Here is a 16036-nt window from a genome sequence, read left to right on the forward strand (position 1 = left end):
TCTCTCTTGTGGTTTTTTCTTAACCCCTTAGGTGCTGAGACGATTTTGACCTTAATGACGCAGCCCCATTTTTAAAATCCGATATGCGTCACTTTTTGTGGGAATAACTCTGAAATTCTTCAACACATTCCGGTGATTCTGAGAAATGTATCTTGTGACACATTGTATGTCACAACCATCACCCACTTGCTACACATGTGACTCCGGACAAGGGTTATCAACCATCCAGAAATTCCAGGACTGTCCGTAACATGTTTAAGATGTCCGAGATTTTATTTTGAACTGAAGAAACTTATACAGATAATTTTGACTGTAATTATCACCATTTTGCAGGTTACAGTGAGCGCAGCTGATGCCTGCCCGGGGTAACACACGCCACCCAGCTTTCCCAAGCACCTGACGGGTACACAGCCAGCACTCTGACATACACGGGGTAACACAGGCAGATGATAGTGCCCTCTTCTAGGTTGTGGGTAGGTTTAGAGCAGCAAGCACTTATTACATTTTAGATTTAATATATGGGGAAAAAGGACAGTGATAAAAAACTGATAATAAGATGAAATAGCAGAGAGACATAAATAAGAGGCTAAAACTGCAGAAAACATGAAGGAAAAATTCAAGAAGGTTCTTACAATTAGATTTGGGAGCGACATTAGATTTTCTCGATGAGATATTATATAGGATCTCATTCACACTCCTCCTCCTCCGGGGCAGGTGAGTGGAGGAGGAGTAATTGTATGCAAGAAAACATGGGTGGAAAGGCATAAATACTCATTTATGTCATATTTCTCATCGGACCCTCGTAGTGGAATAATATGACCACCATATTTCAGATCATACTGTCAGCATCCTAGACACACCAAACATGACTATAATATATCCATAAATTGGGGAGATACTATATTTCTGTGGTTTTGCAAAAAAAAGGAGAAAACAGAATGTATATGTTTCAAACAGGTTGAAAAATATTTATTAATTTAATTTAACAAACAATTGGAAAACATATTTAAAAAGGTGCCGGAAAAAAAAAACAGACAACAGTGACACCTATCCATGTTAATTAATATATATTTCTGTGGTTACCCAATGCCGAAAATCCTGGCACCTGAACCCGCAGAAGCGACTATGTTCCCCTATCACAGATGTATCTATGGATGGTGTTGATATCAGAGTATGAGAGCTATGGCATGGAAATATTGCGTTGCCATGTGATGTCCCGGGTAGACTGGAGACGCACCGTCTGCTTTAGGTGGATTATTTTCTCCGGTGTAGTTTAGGACGCTTTTATAGTGAGAAAATACAGATAACGCTTGTTCTTCCTGTCACTGTCGTATCCTCACTAATTTATTTACTCACAGTAGATATTGCTGGGTGTAAAGTAATAACTGATTTATTTACCTAATCCATAACAGCGATGGTATGGAAGATTGATTTCCAGATTGTCTCCCAAGCTCATCTCGCCAGTTTCTCCCATCTATGTTCCCACAGTCACTTACCTTCTTATGACACATATAAACATAAGGAGAACAAGGAGCAAAACACGGAATTATATATGAACAATTACTTTTATTAATACAAATATTAAAAAATAGTTATCAGTAATGAGTCATACTAAAGACGTTTCCAATAAATAAGTGAAGGGGAAACCACCTCCCCAAAACACTCCTCACTGTTCGTAGATAATGGCCCAAAATGCAGAGCAGAGCATAATCCCTGCAGGGATATTCAGTAAGTGAACCCATATAAGCGTAAATGCACTGTATGCCACAAATCGTCCGTCCCTAAAATAGGGGTGACATCATGCATCATGTAAGTAATCAGGGCAAGTCAGCAAAAGAGACGAATGGGCTTACCAGAGGAGGGATGAGGAGTGAAGGGCACAGCCAGAAAGCGACCCCCGACGCGCGTTTCGCAGCGCTGCACGCCGCTTACTCAAGGGGATGAGGCGTGCAGCGCCGCGAAACACGCGTCGGGGGTCGTCTCTTTTGCTGACTTGCCCTGATTACTTACATGATGCATGATGTTACCCCTATTTTAGGGACGGACAGTGAGGAGTGTTTTGGGGAGGTGGTTTCCGCTTCACTTATTTATTGGAAACGTCTTTACTATGACTCACTACTGATAACTATTTTTTTAAATTTGCATTAATAAAAGTAATTGTTTATATATAATTTCGTGTTTTGTTCCTTGTTCTCCTTGTTCTGCATGCTATTTGTGGAGCGGATTTAATTTGTCTGGGGGCCCATTACATTTTTTGTGCCTCTACCCAGACTGTAGATTGTCTGGACAATTATGTAGTTAGTTATCTGACGAGTGATGGAAGAGGCGGCGGCTGCTTCCACTGCAAGGCCGGATATCAGGGAACTCACAGTGAGCGTATGGTATATACACCTCCGATTCCAACGCATGGATTTATGTATACCCCAGTACAGTCACTGCCAGCTCCATAAAAGCAAAAAGAACAATTCACTGCCACCACTAATCGTTTATACAGGCCGATTGGAAACCTGTTACAGGTAACGTATGGCTTCAGTGTGCGGTTTACAAAACAAAAGGAACAAAGCTATTAAATTTGATATTTAATCCAGAAAGATTGTCAGTGTTTATAAAAATATAGAAAGATTTTACAAAGCGGACAAAACGATACAATATCTACAATTAAATAAAATTAAAAGGATTAATGCAAGAAACTTACTAAATCTGGTCAAAGAAATGGCTCTGCTTTATGGAGGCAAGTGCTCCTAGTGAAAACTTGGGTCAAGCCTACACAGCAATGTATCTTCCTGGTGTGATGCCCCAGGGTCCTGGTCGTGACAGTGACATTGCTTTCCTCACGGGGAGAGTGATGTTACATTTGGAAGCGATGAAGGAGATCTTTATCAGGTAACCACAATGCATACAACATGTTCACACTCCAGACCAGAAGGGGGAGCTCTAAGCCTAGTTTAAGGTGAACTCCCCTATAACGACATCCTGATCTGGAGGGAAAGGGTTCAGAAAGTTGCAGACACAGAAGAGAGCAGACGGACCTAGAGGGTCAGAACGTCTGAAGGGGCCGTGTGGTCTGAAGTACCACAGCATATTATACTATCACGGAGAGAAGACAAAGGGAAGGTAAACCCAAAAGTGGACCCTCTGGGTCGCGGCCTTAGAGCCCCCGAGGACGCGCAAACCTGATGGATGCACCCCTTATACAGGGAGTGTTAGGAACAGGCCCAAGGGGGATGGACCCGCTACTGCCGGAGCCAAAGGGACGACTGGATCAAGACGCGGATAGGTGAAAATGCTGGAAAACAAGGAAGACTCAGGGACTGGAGATGGCTGAAGGCAGAGAGCTGAAAAAGAAACAAAACAGTAAATCGAGGTACAAAAACACAATCAGAGGAGGAAAGGTAACTGGCTAGGCAGAATGGGTAAAGCACTGGCTAGTGAGTGGGCAAGCAGAAACGTTACCTGGGGACGACGAGGAACACCTAGAACGAAGCAGGAGTCACAGCGACAAAGATACTCAGGCATCTTACCTGGGTAAGTGCCAAGCAGAAATACCCAGTGGGCGCCGCCATGTTGGGGCGGAGCCACCACGTAAGCCCAGTCGTCCAGGACAGCAGAAGTGAGAGCAGCAGAAAAAGCAGAAGTGAGAGCAGAGGTGATAGCAGAAGTCACCGCAGAACAGAAACGCAGGTCACTCTGAAATGTGGCAGCTTTCTACTTGTGCGAAACAGACAGGGGAATACCTGAACGTAGTGAATCTGAACAGGGAGTGTGCTGCAGTACTGGTCGAGACGGGACAAACCAGGTACAACTTAAATGACATAGGGAGGAGCACAGGGAAAGCAAAGGATGTGAACTGTGCAGCACTCTGTGTTGATGCTGTAACTGATGTGGACGTGCTGCGATTGGAAACAAGCAAAGTTCTACGTTTTAAGTTGGAATTGGACTCTGTCTCTTTATGTGAAGAAGTGTCCCTGTGTCTAAGGGAGGCCTCTGAGAACCAGGCAAGTGAGACAGTGGGACTGTATATATGTGATGCGGGTGGTCAGCTCACGCTAAAGCAGACACCTATGTGGGCCATGACTACGGCCCTGGCTGCCGCTCACAATACAGCGCTTATTCATATCTGTGGATTGTCAGTTACTGCTGGGTATAACAGCCATCCGGAGGCAAGAGCAAGACATGTTCTCTGTAACCACACTGACCACGAGGATCACGGACAAAGGACCCCCCTATATTCCTTACTAATCTTCAAGAAACCATATCAAAATGTTTTGTTTGGGGTTTTTTTGTGCACTTTTTTCTTAGCTGGACAATCTCATAATTTGGACCACAAATTCTCTCCCATTTTTTAGGTGTTGAGTTCCCGCCTCTGCACAAGGGGAATCTCGAACCATCTCCACTGCGGTCTCCCATTCTTCTCCAGCCGCAGTGGAGTCTGTTCAGTGGAGACGTCAGTCGCAGCATCTAGCTCAGGCTGATACTGGACGACTGGTTACTACAGCCCTTCCAGGCTCTGTCCTTGTAGCCAGCAATGTTCAGCAGCGAGCAGGTCTTTCTGGGACTAAGTCCTGCTTTTCCCTTACTGAGCATGCCCACGGGACGGCCTCCAATTGGAGGTCGGGGGTCACATGCTTAGGTCCTGTTGCGGCTCCTATTGGTCCATCTGGAAGGTCTTGTAGCACTGCCGCTATTAAAGGGTCGCATGGCCTCTCGGCCATGCGCTAGTGTACACTTGTAAATGTGTGTTGACGTGTGAAAGTTGCTCATTAATTATCCCCTCCCTTGGATATGACTGCTCTCGTAAGGTGGATGATTGCTATCTAGCGCCCGACTTAGCTATCAGCACGTCACACACAAAACAGAGTCAAATTGCTGTGACTGCCAGTGTGGCACTGTGCGCTTTCACAGCGCTTTCCTTACCCAAGTCTGGGTGGTTAGTGGCATCGACCAGAGCGGCACCGCACACATTCCCGTGCATCTAAACTATTATTTAGGTTACGCTGACAACCCAGTTGCGGTGTCGAGCGCAAGAGGTCTAGTACTCTAATCCCGAGTCTAGGGGTAGAGTTCTGTGACTCCTTGCTTGCGCTGTTTGTACCGCGGCCCTGTGACGCAACAGGGTTCACTTTCTTCATACTGGCGCTGCAGACAATTAGTGAGGTCAGCAGCTTATGATGTCAACTCAAGCAGAGTCACTGAGCTAAGTTACTGACTGCAGCGCTGTCATCGATGTAATGATGATGTCAGTAAGGATTTACAGCACTTTTACATGGCGATATTTTGCATCAGTATTTTTTAACAGACTCCAGGAGTGGATCCAAAACACAGAAGAGGTGAAAGTCATTCAGTTATTTTTCTCAGTGTTTGCTCCTGTCTGTTTTTTTAGCTGACAAATACTGATGTAAAATACTGACCAAAATGCTTACTGGGTGAATGAGGCCAGGAAGCTGCTTGTAATCCTGCTGTAATATAATTCCGTATTCCAATGATGAGTGCACACTTGCTTGTCTTCTCTATTCCATGATATTCAGCAGAGCAGGAGCAACACCTGGGGCAAAACTGTGGCCAGCAGATGTCCGGCCCTATGACACAGTGACATGTGATGGATCCTGACTTCCAAACAAAATTAATCACACAGACGCACACAAAATAAATACACGAAGCATTGTAATTAGGTGTCAAACATTCTCAATTTTATTTACAATAACATGACACCAAAAATGGCACAACCCCGACTCACGAAGAGTCACCCTCCAGCACTCAGGAGAGGAAAAAACCCCTGTGGTGGAAACCTCTAGGAAACCATGGCTAGAGGATCGCCCTTCCCTTGGGCTTAGAGAGGTAGTGCCGATATATAACGGATGTAACAAGTTTTAACATTTGTACATTTTACCAGATTTAAAGAGAACGACATAACAAATATAGACTATAAATGTGATAAACCGGATGTGGGAGAGATCTGGCTGCAATATCGGTCACCACATTGGTTCTTAGTCCCAATTTAGTTGATCTGATTGCCCAGATGGATGAACCATTTCTTCCTTACAGATCCAGGTCCACCTCTCATAAATGTAGACTTTTGGTTACAGAGATTGTTCATAATGGATAATCCCTAATAGGAGAAATACCCCCTCCCCTTCTCCCATCACAATTTATCACCCATTAAAGTCATAGGTGCTTCCATGAACCCCCAAAGGAGAGCAGCTCTTTGTAGAGGGTAACAGAAGGGGATCCTGTGCTGGGAACCCCCCTCGGTTACCATCCCATGCCCTGGGGGTGTCTAAAGCAGACAAAACCTTTCCCTGCTAGAACCTCCAAATTTCACCCAGGTCGGCACATTACGTGGGGTGGTCAAGCTCAACGTCCTCATGCGCATCAATAATGGCGCTGATCGTGGCAGTGCAGCCTTCTATTATAGAATCTTCTTTATCACACTTGTTTATGACCTCATAACAGTTGTCATGGTTACTGCAGGGGCTATTACTGATGCAGGACCCAAGTATTAACCCTTTCATCATTGGTAATTCACTTCATTATAGAGGCAAATAACTGCACTAGTTACCAAGCAGGCGCCTATCATTATGGCTTCCTATAGGCACCATAGGAAATACAGATTTAACATGCAAGTGTTCCAGGAGTGTTTTACACTTTTTAAAGGGAACCTATCACCCCCCAAGCGTTTGTAACTAAAAGAGCCACCTTGTGCAGCACAAATGCTGCATTCTGACAAGGTGGCTCGTTTAGTTCTTTGTGCTGTAACTGCAGAAATAATCGATTTTGCAATTTTTCCAAAATACCTTGAAACAGTCCTGGGGGCAGGTCTTTCCCCCCCTAATGCAAACACAGAACGGCCGTCACTCATGCCCTCTTGGCGCCTGGTGCCACCTTCTCAGCGTTGTTTTCAACTGTCCCGGGGCCTGCGCTGTTATCTTATGCCTTGGGCATGCGCAGTTAGTGCTGCCCATATTCTGACATCATTTGATGTCTTACTGACTGCGCCTGTGCGGCCGCGCTGCCCAAGATCCCGCCCCGTCTTCTGATTTATTCACACTGCGGGGCGGGATCTCGGGCAGCGCGGCCGCACAGGCGCAGTCAGCAAGATATCAAATGATGTCAGAAGACGGGTAGCGCTAACTGCGCTTGCCCAAGGCATAAGATGACAGCGCAGGCCCTGGGACAGTTGAAAACAACGCTGAGGAGGTGGCGCCAGGCGCCAAGAGGGCATGAGTGACGGCAGTGCTGCGTCTGCATTAGGGGGGAAAGACCTGCCCCCAGGACTGTTTCAAGGTATTTTGGACAAATTGCAAAATCGATTATTTCTGCAGTTACAGCACCAAGAACTAAAAGAGCCACCTTGTCAGGATGCAGCATTAGTGCTGCACAAGGTGGCTCTTTTAGTTACAAATGCCTGGGGGGGGTGATAGGTTCCCTTTAAATCCAGAGATTATGTTTATAGCTAGCACTTTACATAGAAAAAATAAGGGATAATTACTTGTAAAATATTATAGGGAATTACATTTCAAGCATTTTCCTAATGTACTGTTCACATAATTACATAGGTTGAAAAAAGACCGATGACCATCAAGTTCAACCAATCCTCAAAGTTATATATTTTATATCGCTAGATTATTTATAACTCACAAGCATCCAGAGCTTTTTTAAATGTTGTTATAGTAACATCCATTAATAGCCAGGCTCGGACTGGCCCACCGGGGAATCGGTGGATCCCCTGGTGGGCCCCTGCCTCCGACAGTCTCTCTTCTGAGCATCGCTGCATGCCCGATTTAAGCTCTGCCTCTCCCCGCCCATCAGAAGAGGAGAGAAAAGCCGTGCACCTGCATATGCCTGGTATAATGGTGGGGATCATTGCCTCAGACTGCAGCATTAGAGAGCAGTGTGCGGCTGGGGCTGGATCTCTTCCCTCCCCGGAGTCTCTGGCTAGGATAGGGGGAGGGAGGCTCAGCACAGCCATTTACCTGCACTCAGACACTGCTCCTGGAGCCTGACAGCATTAAGCCCCGCCCACCAGCATGGACCGGGTCAGGGTGCTGCAACAGTCATGCGGCCAGGAGGAGAGCTGTGCAGCCGCTGAAGCGAGCAGTGATGAAAGTGCTAATGGAAGTGAAGAGGTGTCCGCGGCTCCTGCACTTCTCCAAGCCAAGCTCTGAGCTCTGTCGTCGGCATGGTCAGGAGGGGGAGGGGAGGCCCCAGAGGAACACAGTGAGTGCTGACCTGAAGTGAGTACCGGAGCTTCCTGTTTATGTCTATCCTGACTTTCTCTCCTGGCGTCCACACCAACAAAAGCTGTTTGTTTTTTCTGTTTGCCCCTCACAGCTGCACTCTTTCTGCCCCCTCTACCCTTTCTGCCTTCTAGTAGTTGTTGATATTGCTTTACCTTCCCCCACTGCTCAGCTGTGATGGTGACAAGAGCGTCCCCATCTTCTTCATGGCACTTGCTGCCTGAAATCCTATGTTATTTCTGTGTGTGCATAAGGTGTGTACACAGATCATAATATGTACATTATCTAGAGATGTACAGTGTATGTCTGCAATGCATTTATGTCAATAAGTGACTGTATGTATACATGTGACATTTTTAGTTTATAGTCCGACATTAAAAAGCGCCGCAACAAAACACATGTATTAAAGATACCTGGCATTTTCATATGCAGAATGAACAATTAATATATTTATAATGTCATTTATCACAGAAATATAACAGTAAAAAAAAAGCCATCTCTCCAGCTTGCATTGGGTGCTCTATGACAGTGATCAAAAGGAAAGAATAGGAAAGATGTCCTATTGTTGCCGGGTACCGGCTGGCAGATCTTGGGGGGTGATAACAGCAATCACATAATCAGACAGCAGAAAATCCGGCCCTAATCATGTTCTCCGGGGTCTCGGGTACCCCTGGTAGCCAAGACCCTGGAGATTTTCTGACTCTGAGGGGCGCTACAGCCTTATCCCTGATTGCCATTTTAAAACGGCGATGAGGAAATAAGGACACTTAGCTTAAAATGAGTATCGGCGGTTGCTAAAGGTTTAAACTAAAGGTACCTTCACACATAACGATATCGTTAACGATATCGTTGCCTTTTGTGACGTAGCAACGATATCGTTAATGAAATCGTTATGTGTGACAGCGACCAACGATCAGGCCCCTGCTGGGAGATCGTTGGTCGCTGAATAAAGTCCAGAACTTTATTTCGTCGCTGGACTCCTGCTGACATCGCTGGATCGGCGTGTGTGACACCGATCCAGCGATGTCTTCACTGGTAACCAGGGTAAACATCGGGTAACTAAGCACAGGGCCGCGCTTAGTAACCCGATGTTTACCCTTTTTACCATCCTAAAAGTAAAAAAAACAAACACTACATACTTACCTAACGCTGTCTGTCCCCCAGCGCTGTGCTCTGCACTCCTCCTGTACTGGCTGTGAGCGCCGGTCAGCCGGAAAGCAGAGCAGTGACGTCACCGCTCTGCTTTCCGGCTCACAGCCAGTACAGGAGGAGTGCAGAGCGCAGCGCTGGAGGACAGACAGCTGTAGGTAAGTATGTAGTGTTTGTTTTTTTTACTTTTAGGATAGTAACCAGGGTAAACATCGGGTTACTAAGCGCGGCCCTGCGCTTAGTTACCCGATGTTTACCCTGGTTACCGGCATCGTTGGTCGCTGGAGAGATGTCTGTGTGACAGCTCTCCAGCGACCAAACAGCGACGCTGCAGCGATCCGGATCGTTGTCGGTATCGCTGCAGCGTCGCTTAATGTGAAGGGGCCTTAAGGCTATGATCATGCAATCAGTATTTGGTCAGTATTCTACCTCAGTATTTGTAAGCCAAAACCAGGAGAGGAACAGTCAGAGGGAAAGTAAAAGGCCGGGGTCATATTTGCGAGTGCAATGTGAGAGACTCGCACGAGTCTCTCACCTCAATACCCAACACTGCCGCTGGCATTCGGGACCGGAGTGTGCGGCTGCATAGAAATACAGTGCCAGGAATTGAGGTGAGAGACTCGTGCGAGTCTCTTGCATTGCACTCAGAAGTGTGACCCCAGCTTAAGGCTAAGTTCACACTGGGCATCTTTGCTGTGTTTTAATGCATTTTTTATACTAATTTTCACCTGCGTTTTACAGTACAAGCAAAGCCTATGAAATTTCAGAGATCTCATGCACATACATTGGTTTATTTTTTATCAGTATTTTGTGCTTTGCATGGTTTTTTAGATGTAGAGCATGTCACTTTTTTCAGCGTTTTTTTAGTGTTTTACACACATTGAATGGAAAAAAAATGCATGAAAAAAACGCACCAAAAATGCAGTGGAACCTGCCAAGCACTCAGGTTTTGCTTCAGAAACTGATGTAAAATACTGATAGGCTATGTGCACACGTTGCTGATTTCCTGCTGATCCGCAGCGTTTTTTCTATGCAGAAACGCTGCAGAACCGCAAGTGATTTACAATACAATGTAAATCAATGGGAAAATAAAAGTGCTCCGCTAATTGTGCGGAAAAATCCGCACGGAATTTGCAGTGGATTAAAAAAAGGACCATGTCAATTCTTTGTGCGTTTCTGTACCCATTCCATTATAGAAAAGCGCAGGGCTAAAAACGCATAAAATCCGCAAGAAAAACGCGCAGATTTTGACCAGCGTTTTCTGCCAAGAGATGCAGAATCCGCACAGAAAATTCCAGAGGCAAATCAGCAACGTGTGCACATAGCCATAGTGTGACCATAGCCTTAAAGAAATGGATCTGTCAAAAATAGACAAAAATGGCGATGGAAAGAACCAATTAAATACTGTAATCAGGTATTTGTTGTTTCCGTTAGTGTCCACTTTTTTAGCAGAAAAAAATGTGCAGTATGTTGTACCTGTACTAGTGAATATGATGAAACTTACTACGGAGCCTCCTAACACATACTACAACACAAAGGTGAACCTAGCCTGGGTATTGAAATTTAGAGTGGGCCCCTGGAGTCAGTTCCACTGGTGGGCCCCAGCCACCCCAGTCCGACACTGTTAATAGCTCTTGTGGTCGGCATTCCAGTCTGATTGCTCTTACTGTAAAGAACCCAAGAACACATGAAAATGACACAAGTCACAAGTCATGTAGGTGGATGGGAAAATATACTGTGAGATCAGTACTGGAGGGGGAAATGATGGAAGCAGCTGATAAATCACTTACAGGCAATGTCCGTGTAAAAGAAGATAAAAGAGTGAAGTAAAAAGCCGCATCCAGTACCGGCCCCGATCCTGCACTACACGGCACACACCGGGAGATCAGAACCACAGGATGATGGACAGAGAGGGGAAGAGGCGGGATGAGCCCTTCTTTATTAATGTCCATGATGGAATAGTCCGGGCGCAGGCCGTGTCTCACCCGGTGAAGTCCTGGACGGACGTCTCCTCATAAATGAGACAAGTCACAAAACATCCAGAAAACAGTTCATAAGACCCCGACCCCCCCGACAGAACCGTATAATAACCAGGAACGAGCCCATGAAGGACTGGATGCTGCATCAGGCGGCTCCTCCGCGCCAGGAAGAAATATAAGAGTGAAGGAGAAATAGAAGAACAGTTCTGGATCTTCAGAAAGGAAGATTTACCAATATTCTTATATACAGACCGGTACATTGTCTCCTACTTCTCTCCTCATAAATGTAACAGGACAATATGGATATTTATATAAACAGTATAAAAATATCAGATTTCTGTTCTCGTCTTTAATAGATTCTCTGCTAAATAAAATCAACAACTGGAATGGCGGCTCCAGGAAACGGCGACACTTGTCCTTCCCGCTAGTCCTGATCTTCCCCATTGTAACAATAATCAATCAGAAGCCCATCGTCACTTCTCCCTAGTGCCCAGCAGGGGGCAGTGTAATACTGTACTCTATTGTGTGACTGCCTTTCCTGTAAATCAGCTCCTGTCTGATAATCAGGAAGGTGCAAAAGTGAAAAAGAGCAGAAATCTATAATCACTTTATCACGTGTTTATATTAGTAGGATGCGTTTTATATCCACATTATATCTCATCCCTCCTATAAATCACGTAGAAAGAAATCAATAATTGCACAATATCCTTCTGGCCAAAGAGCTGACAATTTATATAAAGGATCCAAGATTTATACAACAGAGGAGACACAAGCAGCTGATGTGGGAGAGATGAGATATAACCCGGCATCAGTCCTCATTAATGAGCAGCAGGCAGTATGTACTGTGCTGGCCGAGCTGCAGGCAGTATGTACTGTGCTGGCCGAGCTGCAGGCAGTATGTACTGTGCTGGCCCAGCTGCAGGCAGTATGTACCGTGCTGGCCGAGCTGCAGGCAGTATGTACTGTGCTGACCCAGCTGCAGGCAGTATGTACTGTGCTGACCCAGCTGCAGGCAGTATGTACTGTGCTGGCCGAGCTGCAGGCAGTATGTACTGTGCTGACCCAGCTGCAGGCAGTATGTACCGTGCTGGCCGAGCTGCAGGCAGTATGTACTGTGCTGGCCGAGCTGCAGGCAGTATGTACCGTGCTGGCCCAGCTGCAGGCAGTATGTACCGTGCTGGCCGAGCTGCAGGCAGTATGTACTGTGCTGACCCAGCTGCAGGCAGTATGTACTGTGCTGACCCAGCTGCAGGCAGTATGTACTGTGCTGGCCGAGCTGCAGGCAGTATGTACTGTGCTGACCCAGCTGCAGGCAGTATGTACCGTGCTGGCCGAGCTGCAGGCAGTATGTACCGTGCTGGCCGAGCTGCAGGCAGTATGTACTGTGCTGGCCCAGCTGCAGGCAGTATGTACTGTGCTGGCCGAGCTGCAGGCAGTATGTACTGTGCTGGCCGAGCTGCAGGCAGTATGTACTGTGCTGACCGAGCTGCAGGCAGTATGTACTGTGCTGGCCGAGCTGCAGGCAGTATGTACCGTGCTGACCCAGCTGCAGGCAGTATGTACCGTGCTGGCCGAGCTGCAGGCAGTATGTACCGTGCTGGCCGAGCTGCAGGCAGTATGTACTGTGCTGGCCGAGCAGCAGGCAGTATGTACTGTGCTGACCCAGCTGCAGGCAGTATGTACCGTGCTGGCCGAGCTGCAGGCAGTATGTACTGTGCTGGCCGAGCTGCAGGCAGTATGTACTGTGCTGACCCAGCTGCAGGCAGTATGTACTGTGCTGGCCGAGCTGCAGGCAGTATGTACTGTGCTGGCCGAGTTGCAGGCAGTATGTACTGTGCTGGCCGAGCTGCAGGCAGTATGTACTGTGTTGGCCGAGCTGCAGGCAGTGTGTACTGTGCTGGCCGAGCTGCAGGCAGTATGTACTGTGCTGACCCAGCTGCAGGCAGTATGTACTGTGCTGGCCGAGCTGCAGGCAGTATGTACTGTGCTGGCCGAGTTGCAGGCAGTATGTACTGTGCTGGCCGAGCTGCAGGCAGTATGTACTGTGTTGGCCGAGCTGCAGGCAGTGTGTACTGTGCTGGCCGAGCTGCAGGCAGTATGTACTGTTCTGGTCGAGCTGCAGGCAGTATGTACTGTGCTGGCCGAGCTGCAGGCAGTATGTACTGTGCTTGCCCAGCTGCAGGCAGTGTGTACTGTGCTGGCCGAGCTGCAGGCAGTATGTACTGTGCTGGCCGAGCTGCAGGCAGTATGTACTGTGCTGGCCGAGCTGCAGGCAGTATGTACTGTGCTGGCCGAGCTGCAGGCAGTGTGTACTGTGCTGGCTGAGCTGCAGGCAGTATGTACTGTTCTGGTCGAGCTGCAGGCAGTATGTACTGTGCTGGCCGAGCTGCAGGCAGTATGTACTGTGCTGGCCGAGCTGCAGGCAGTATGTTCTCCTGACCTCTCTGTCTTTACTTCCTACAATACATTACATTATATAATAATATATTAATGTAATGTAAAACAGTGGGAATGCTGGGTTACAGCGGCATTTTCAAAGAGAGCACAGCAGTCTTCAGCTTTCTTCAGTGGCTTATTCTTAAAATAATAGTCATTTGTCAGAACTAGAATCTCCTCTGGTTTTACATGTTCCTATATTCTGATTCTGTAATTATATCATGAGCTTGGTTCTGGATCCGTATCTCTACATTTAGTTTAGTTCTGGTTCCGTATCTCTACATTTAGCTCGGTTCTGGTTCTATATCTCTACATTTTGCTCAGTTCTGGTTCTGTATCTCTACATTTAGCTCAGTTCTGGTTCTGTATCTCTACATTTAGCTTGGTTCTGGTTCTATATCTCTACATTTTGCTCAGTTCTGGTTCTGTATCTCTACATTTAGCTCAGTTCTGGTTCTGTATCTCTACATTTAGCTTGGTCCTGGTTCTGTATCTCTACATTTTGCTCAGTTCTGGTTCTGTATCTCTACATTTTGCTCAGTTCTGGTTCTGTATCTCTACATTTTGTTCAGTTCTGATTCTGTATCTCTACATTTTGCTCAGTTCTGGTTCTGTATCTCTACATTTTGCTCAGTTCTGGTTCTGTGTCTCTACATTTTGCTCAGTTCTGGTTCTGTGTCTCTACATTTTGCTTGGTTCTGTATCTCTACATTTTGCTCAGCTCTGGTTCTGTATCTACATTTTGCTCGGTTCTGGTTCTGTGTCTCTACATTTAGCTCAGTTCTGGCTCTGTATCTCTACATTTAGCTTGGTTCTGGATCCGTATCTCTACATTTTGCTCAGTTCTGGTTCTGTATCTCTTCATTTTGCTCAGTTCTGGATCCGTATCTCTACATTTAGCTCAGTTCTGGTTCTGTATCTCTACATTTTGCTCAGTTCTGGTTCTGTGTCTCTACATTTTGCTCAGTTCTGGTTCCGTATCTCTACATTTAGCTCAGTTCTGGTTCTGTATCTCTACAATTTGCTCAGTTCTGGTTCTGTGTCTCTACATTTTGTTTGGTTCTGGTTCTGTATCTCTACATTTTTCTCAGTTCTGGCTCACATATGATCTCATTACCAGGAGGATTGTTATACGAGGCAGCACTTCCCGGCCGGTGTTTTCTCCCCCCTTATTCACTATGGGACGTGTCTTATTTAATATCTCACAAGTTTTCTGTAAATCTTCGTTATTTCTACAGGGAAGATATATATCTTTGTGCCGTGTTAGCCAGTGGATAGAAAAATATTTAGAATTGAGAGTCCTCAGTGGTTGATACCTTTTAATGGCTAACTGAAAAGATGGTAACAAATTGCAGCTTTCGAGATCACTCCGGTCTCTTCATCAGGTGTAGAATAACAGAAATTCTGAAGAATCACATATTTATGCACCACACCGCACAGAAAAATGCCATTGTGCATAAATATGTGATTCTCCAGAATTTCTATTAGTCTAGGCCTGATGAAGAGACCTGTGTAGTCTCGGAAGCTGCAATTTGTTACCATCTTTTCAGTTAGCCATTAAAAGGTATCAACCACTGAGGACTCTCAATTCTAAATATTTTTCGTTATTTCTAGAAATTCTCCAGCTCGCACTTTCGCTTTCTCCGGCGTCTAACCTCTCCAGCCTCCCTCTGCCCGGTAACTGCTGATCATCTACAGATTAATTTTCCTATTGGAGGAAGCTGTGACTCCCGTCCAATCAGAGCTGGGCTCCGTCCTCCGGTGCACAGTGCCTGTGATACTGTGACAGTCGTGTTTCGGGTCTCAGGTGAAGTTACGTCTTGTTCTCGGGGTCCCGTCATATCTCAGGACAGGATGAGGAAGATGTACCCCCTTATTGTGCTGCTCCTCTGCGTGTCTGCGGTGTGTTCTGGTGAGTATGATTGTACCTTATATTACAGGTTATTACGTCTTATTATTATTTATTATTATAGCACCATTTATTCCATGGCGCTTTACATGTGAGGAGGGGTATACATAATAAAAATAAGTACAATAATCTTACACAATACAAGTCATAACTGGTACAGGAGGAGAGAGGACCCTGCCCGCGAGGGCTCACAATCTACAAGGGATGGGTGAGAATACAGTAGGTGAGGATAGAGCTGGTCATGCAGCAGTTTGGTCAATCGGTGGTTACTGCAGGTTGTAGGCTTGTCGGAAGAGGTGGGTCTTCATGTTCTTTTTGAAGGTTTCGAT

General features: G+C 46.2%; 1 protein-coding gene across 1 annotated transcript in view; it reads left to right on the forward strand.

Moving 5' to 3' along the window:
• Positions 1-15544: 15544 nt before the first annotated feature.
• Positions 15545-16036, forward strand: part of LOC138661540 (class I histocompatibility antigen, F10 alpha chain-like) — a 203616-nt gene continuing 203124 nt past the window's right edge. The window contains exon 1 of the mRNA XM_069746338.1: positions 15545-15710. Within this exon, the coding sequence (XP_069602439.1) occupies positions 15653-15710 (58 nt within the window). The 5' untranslated portion in view covers positions 15545-15652. The remainder of the gene's footprint in view (positions 15711-16036) is intronic.

The sequence above is a fragment of the Ranitomeya imitator genome, chromosome 2, assembly GCF_032444005.1.
Source record: "Ranitomeya imitator isolate aRanImi1 chromosome 2, aRanImi1.pri, whole genome shotgun sequence".
In the NCBI taxonomy this organism is placed as follows: domain Eukaryota; kingdom Metazoa; phylum Chordata; class Amphibia; order Anura; family Dendrobatidae; genus Ranitomeya; species Ranitomeya imitator.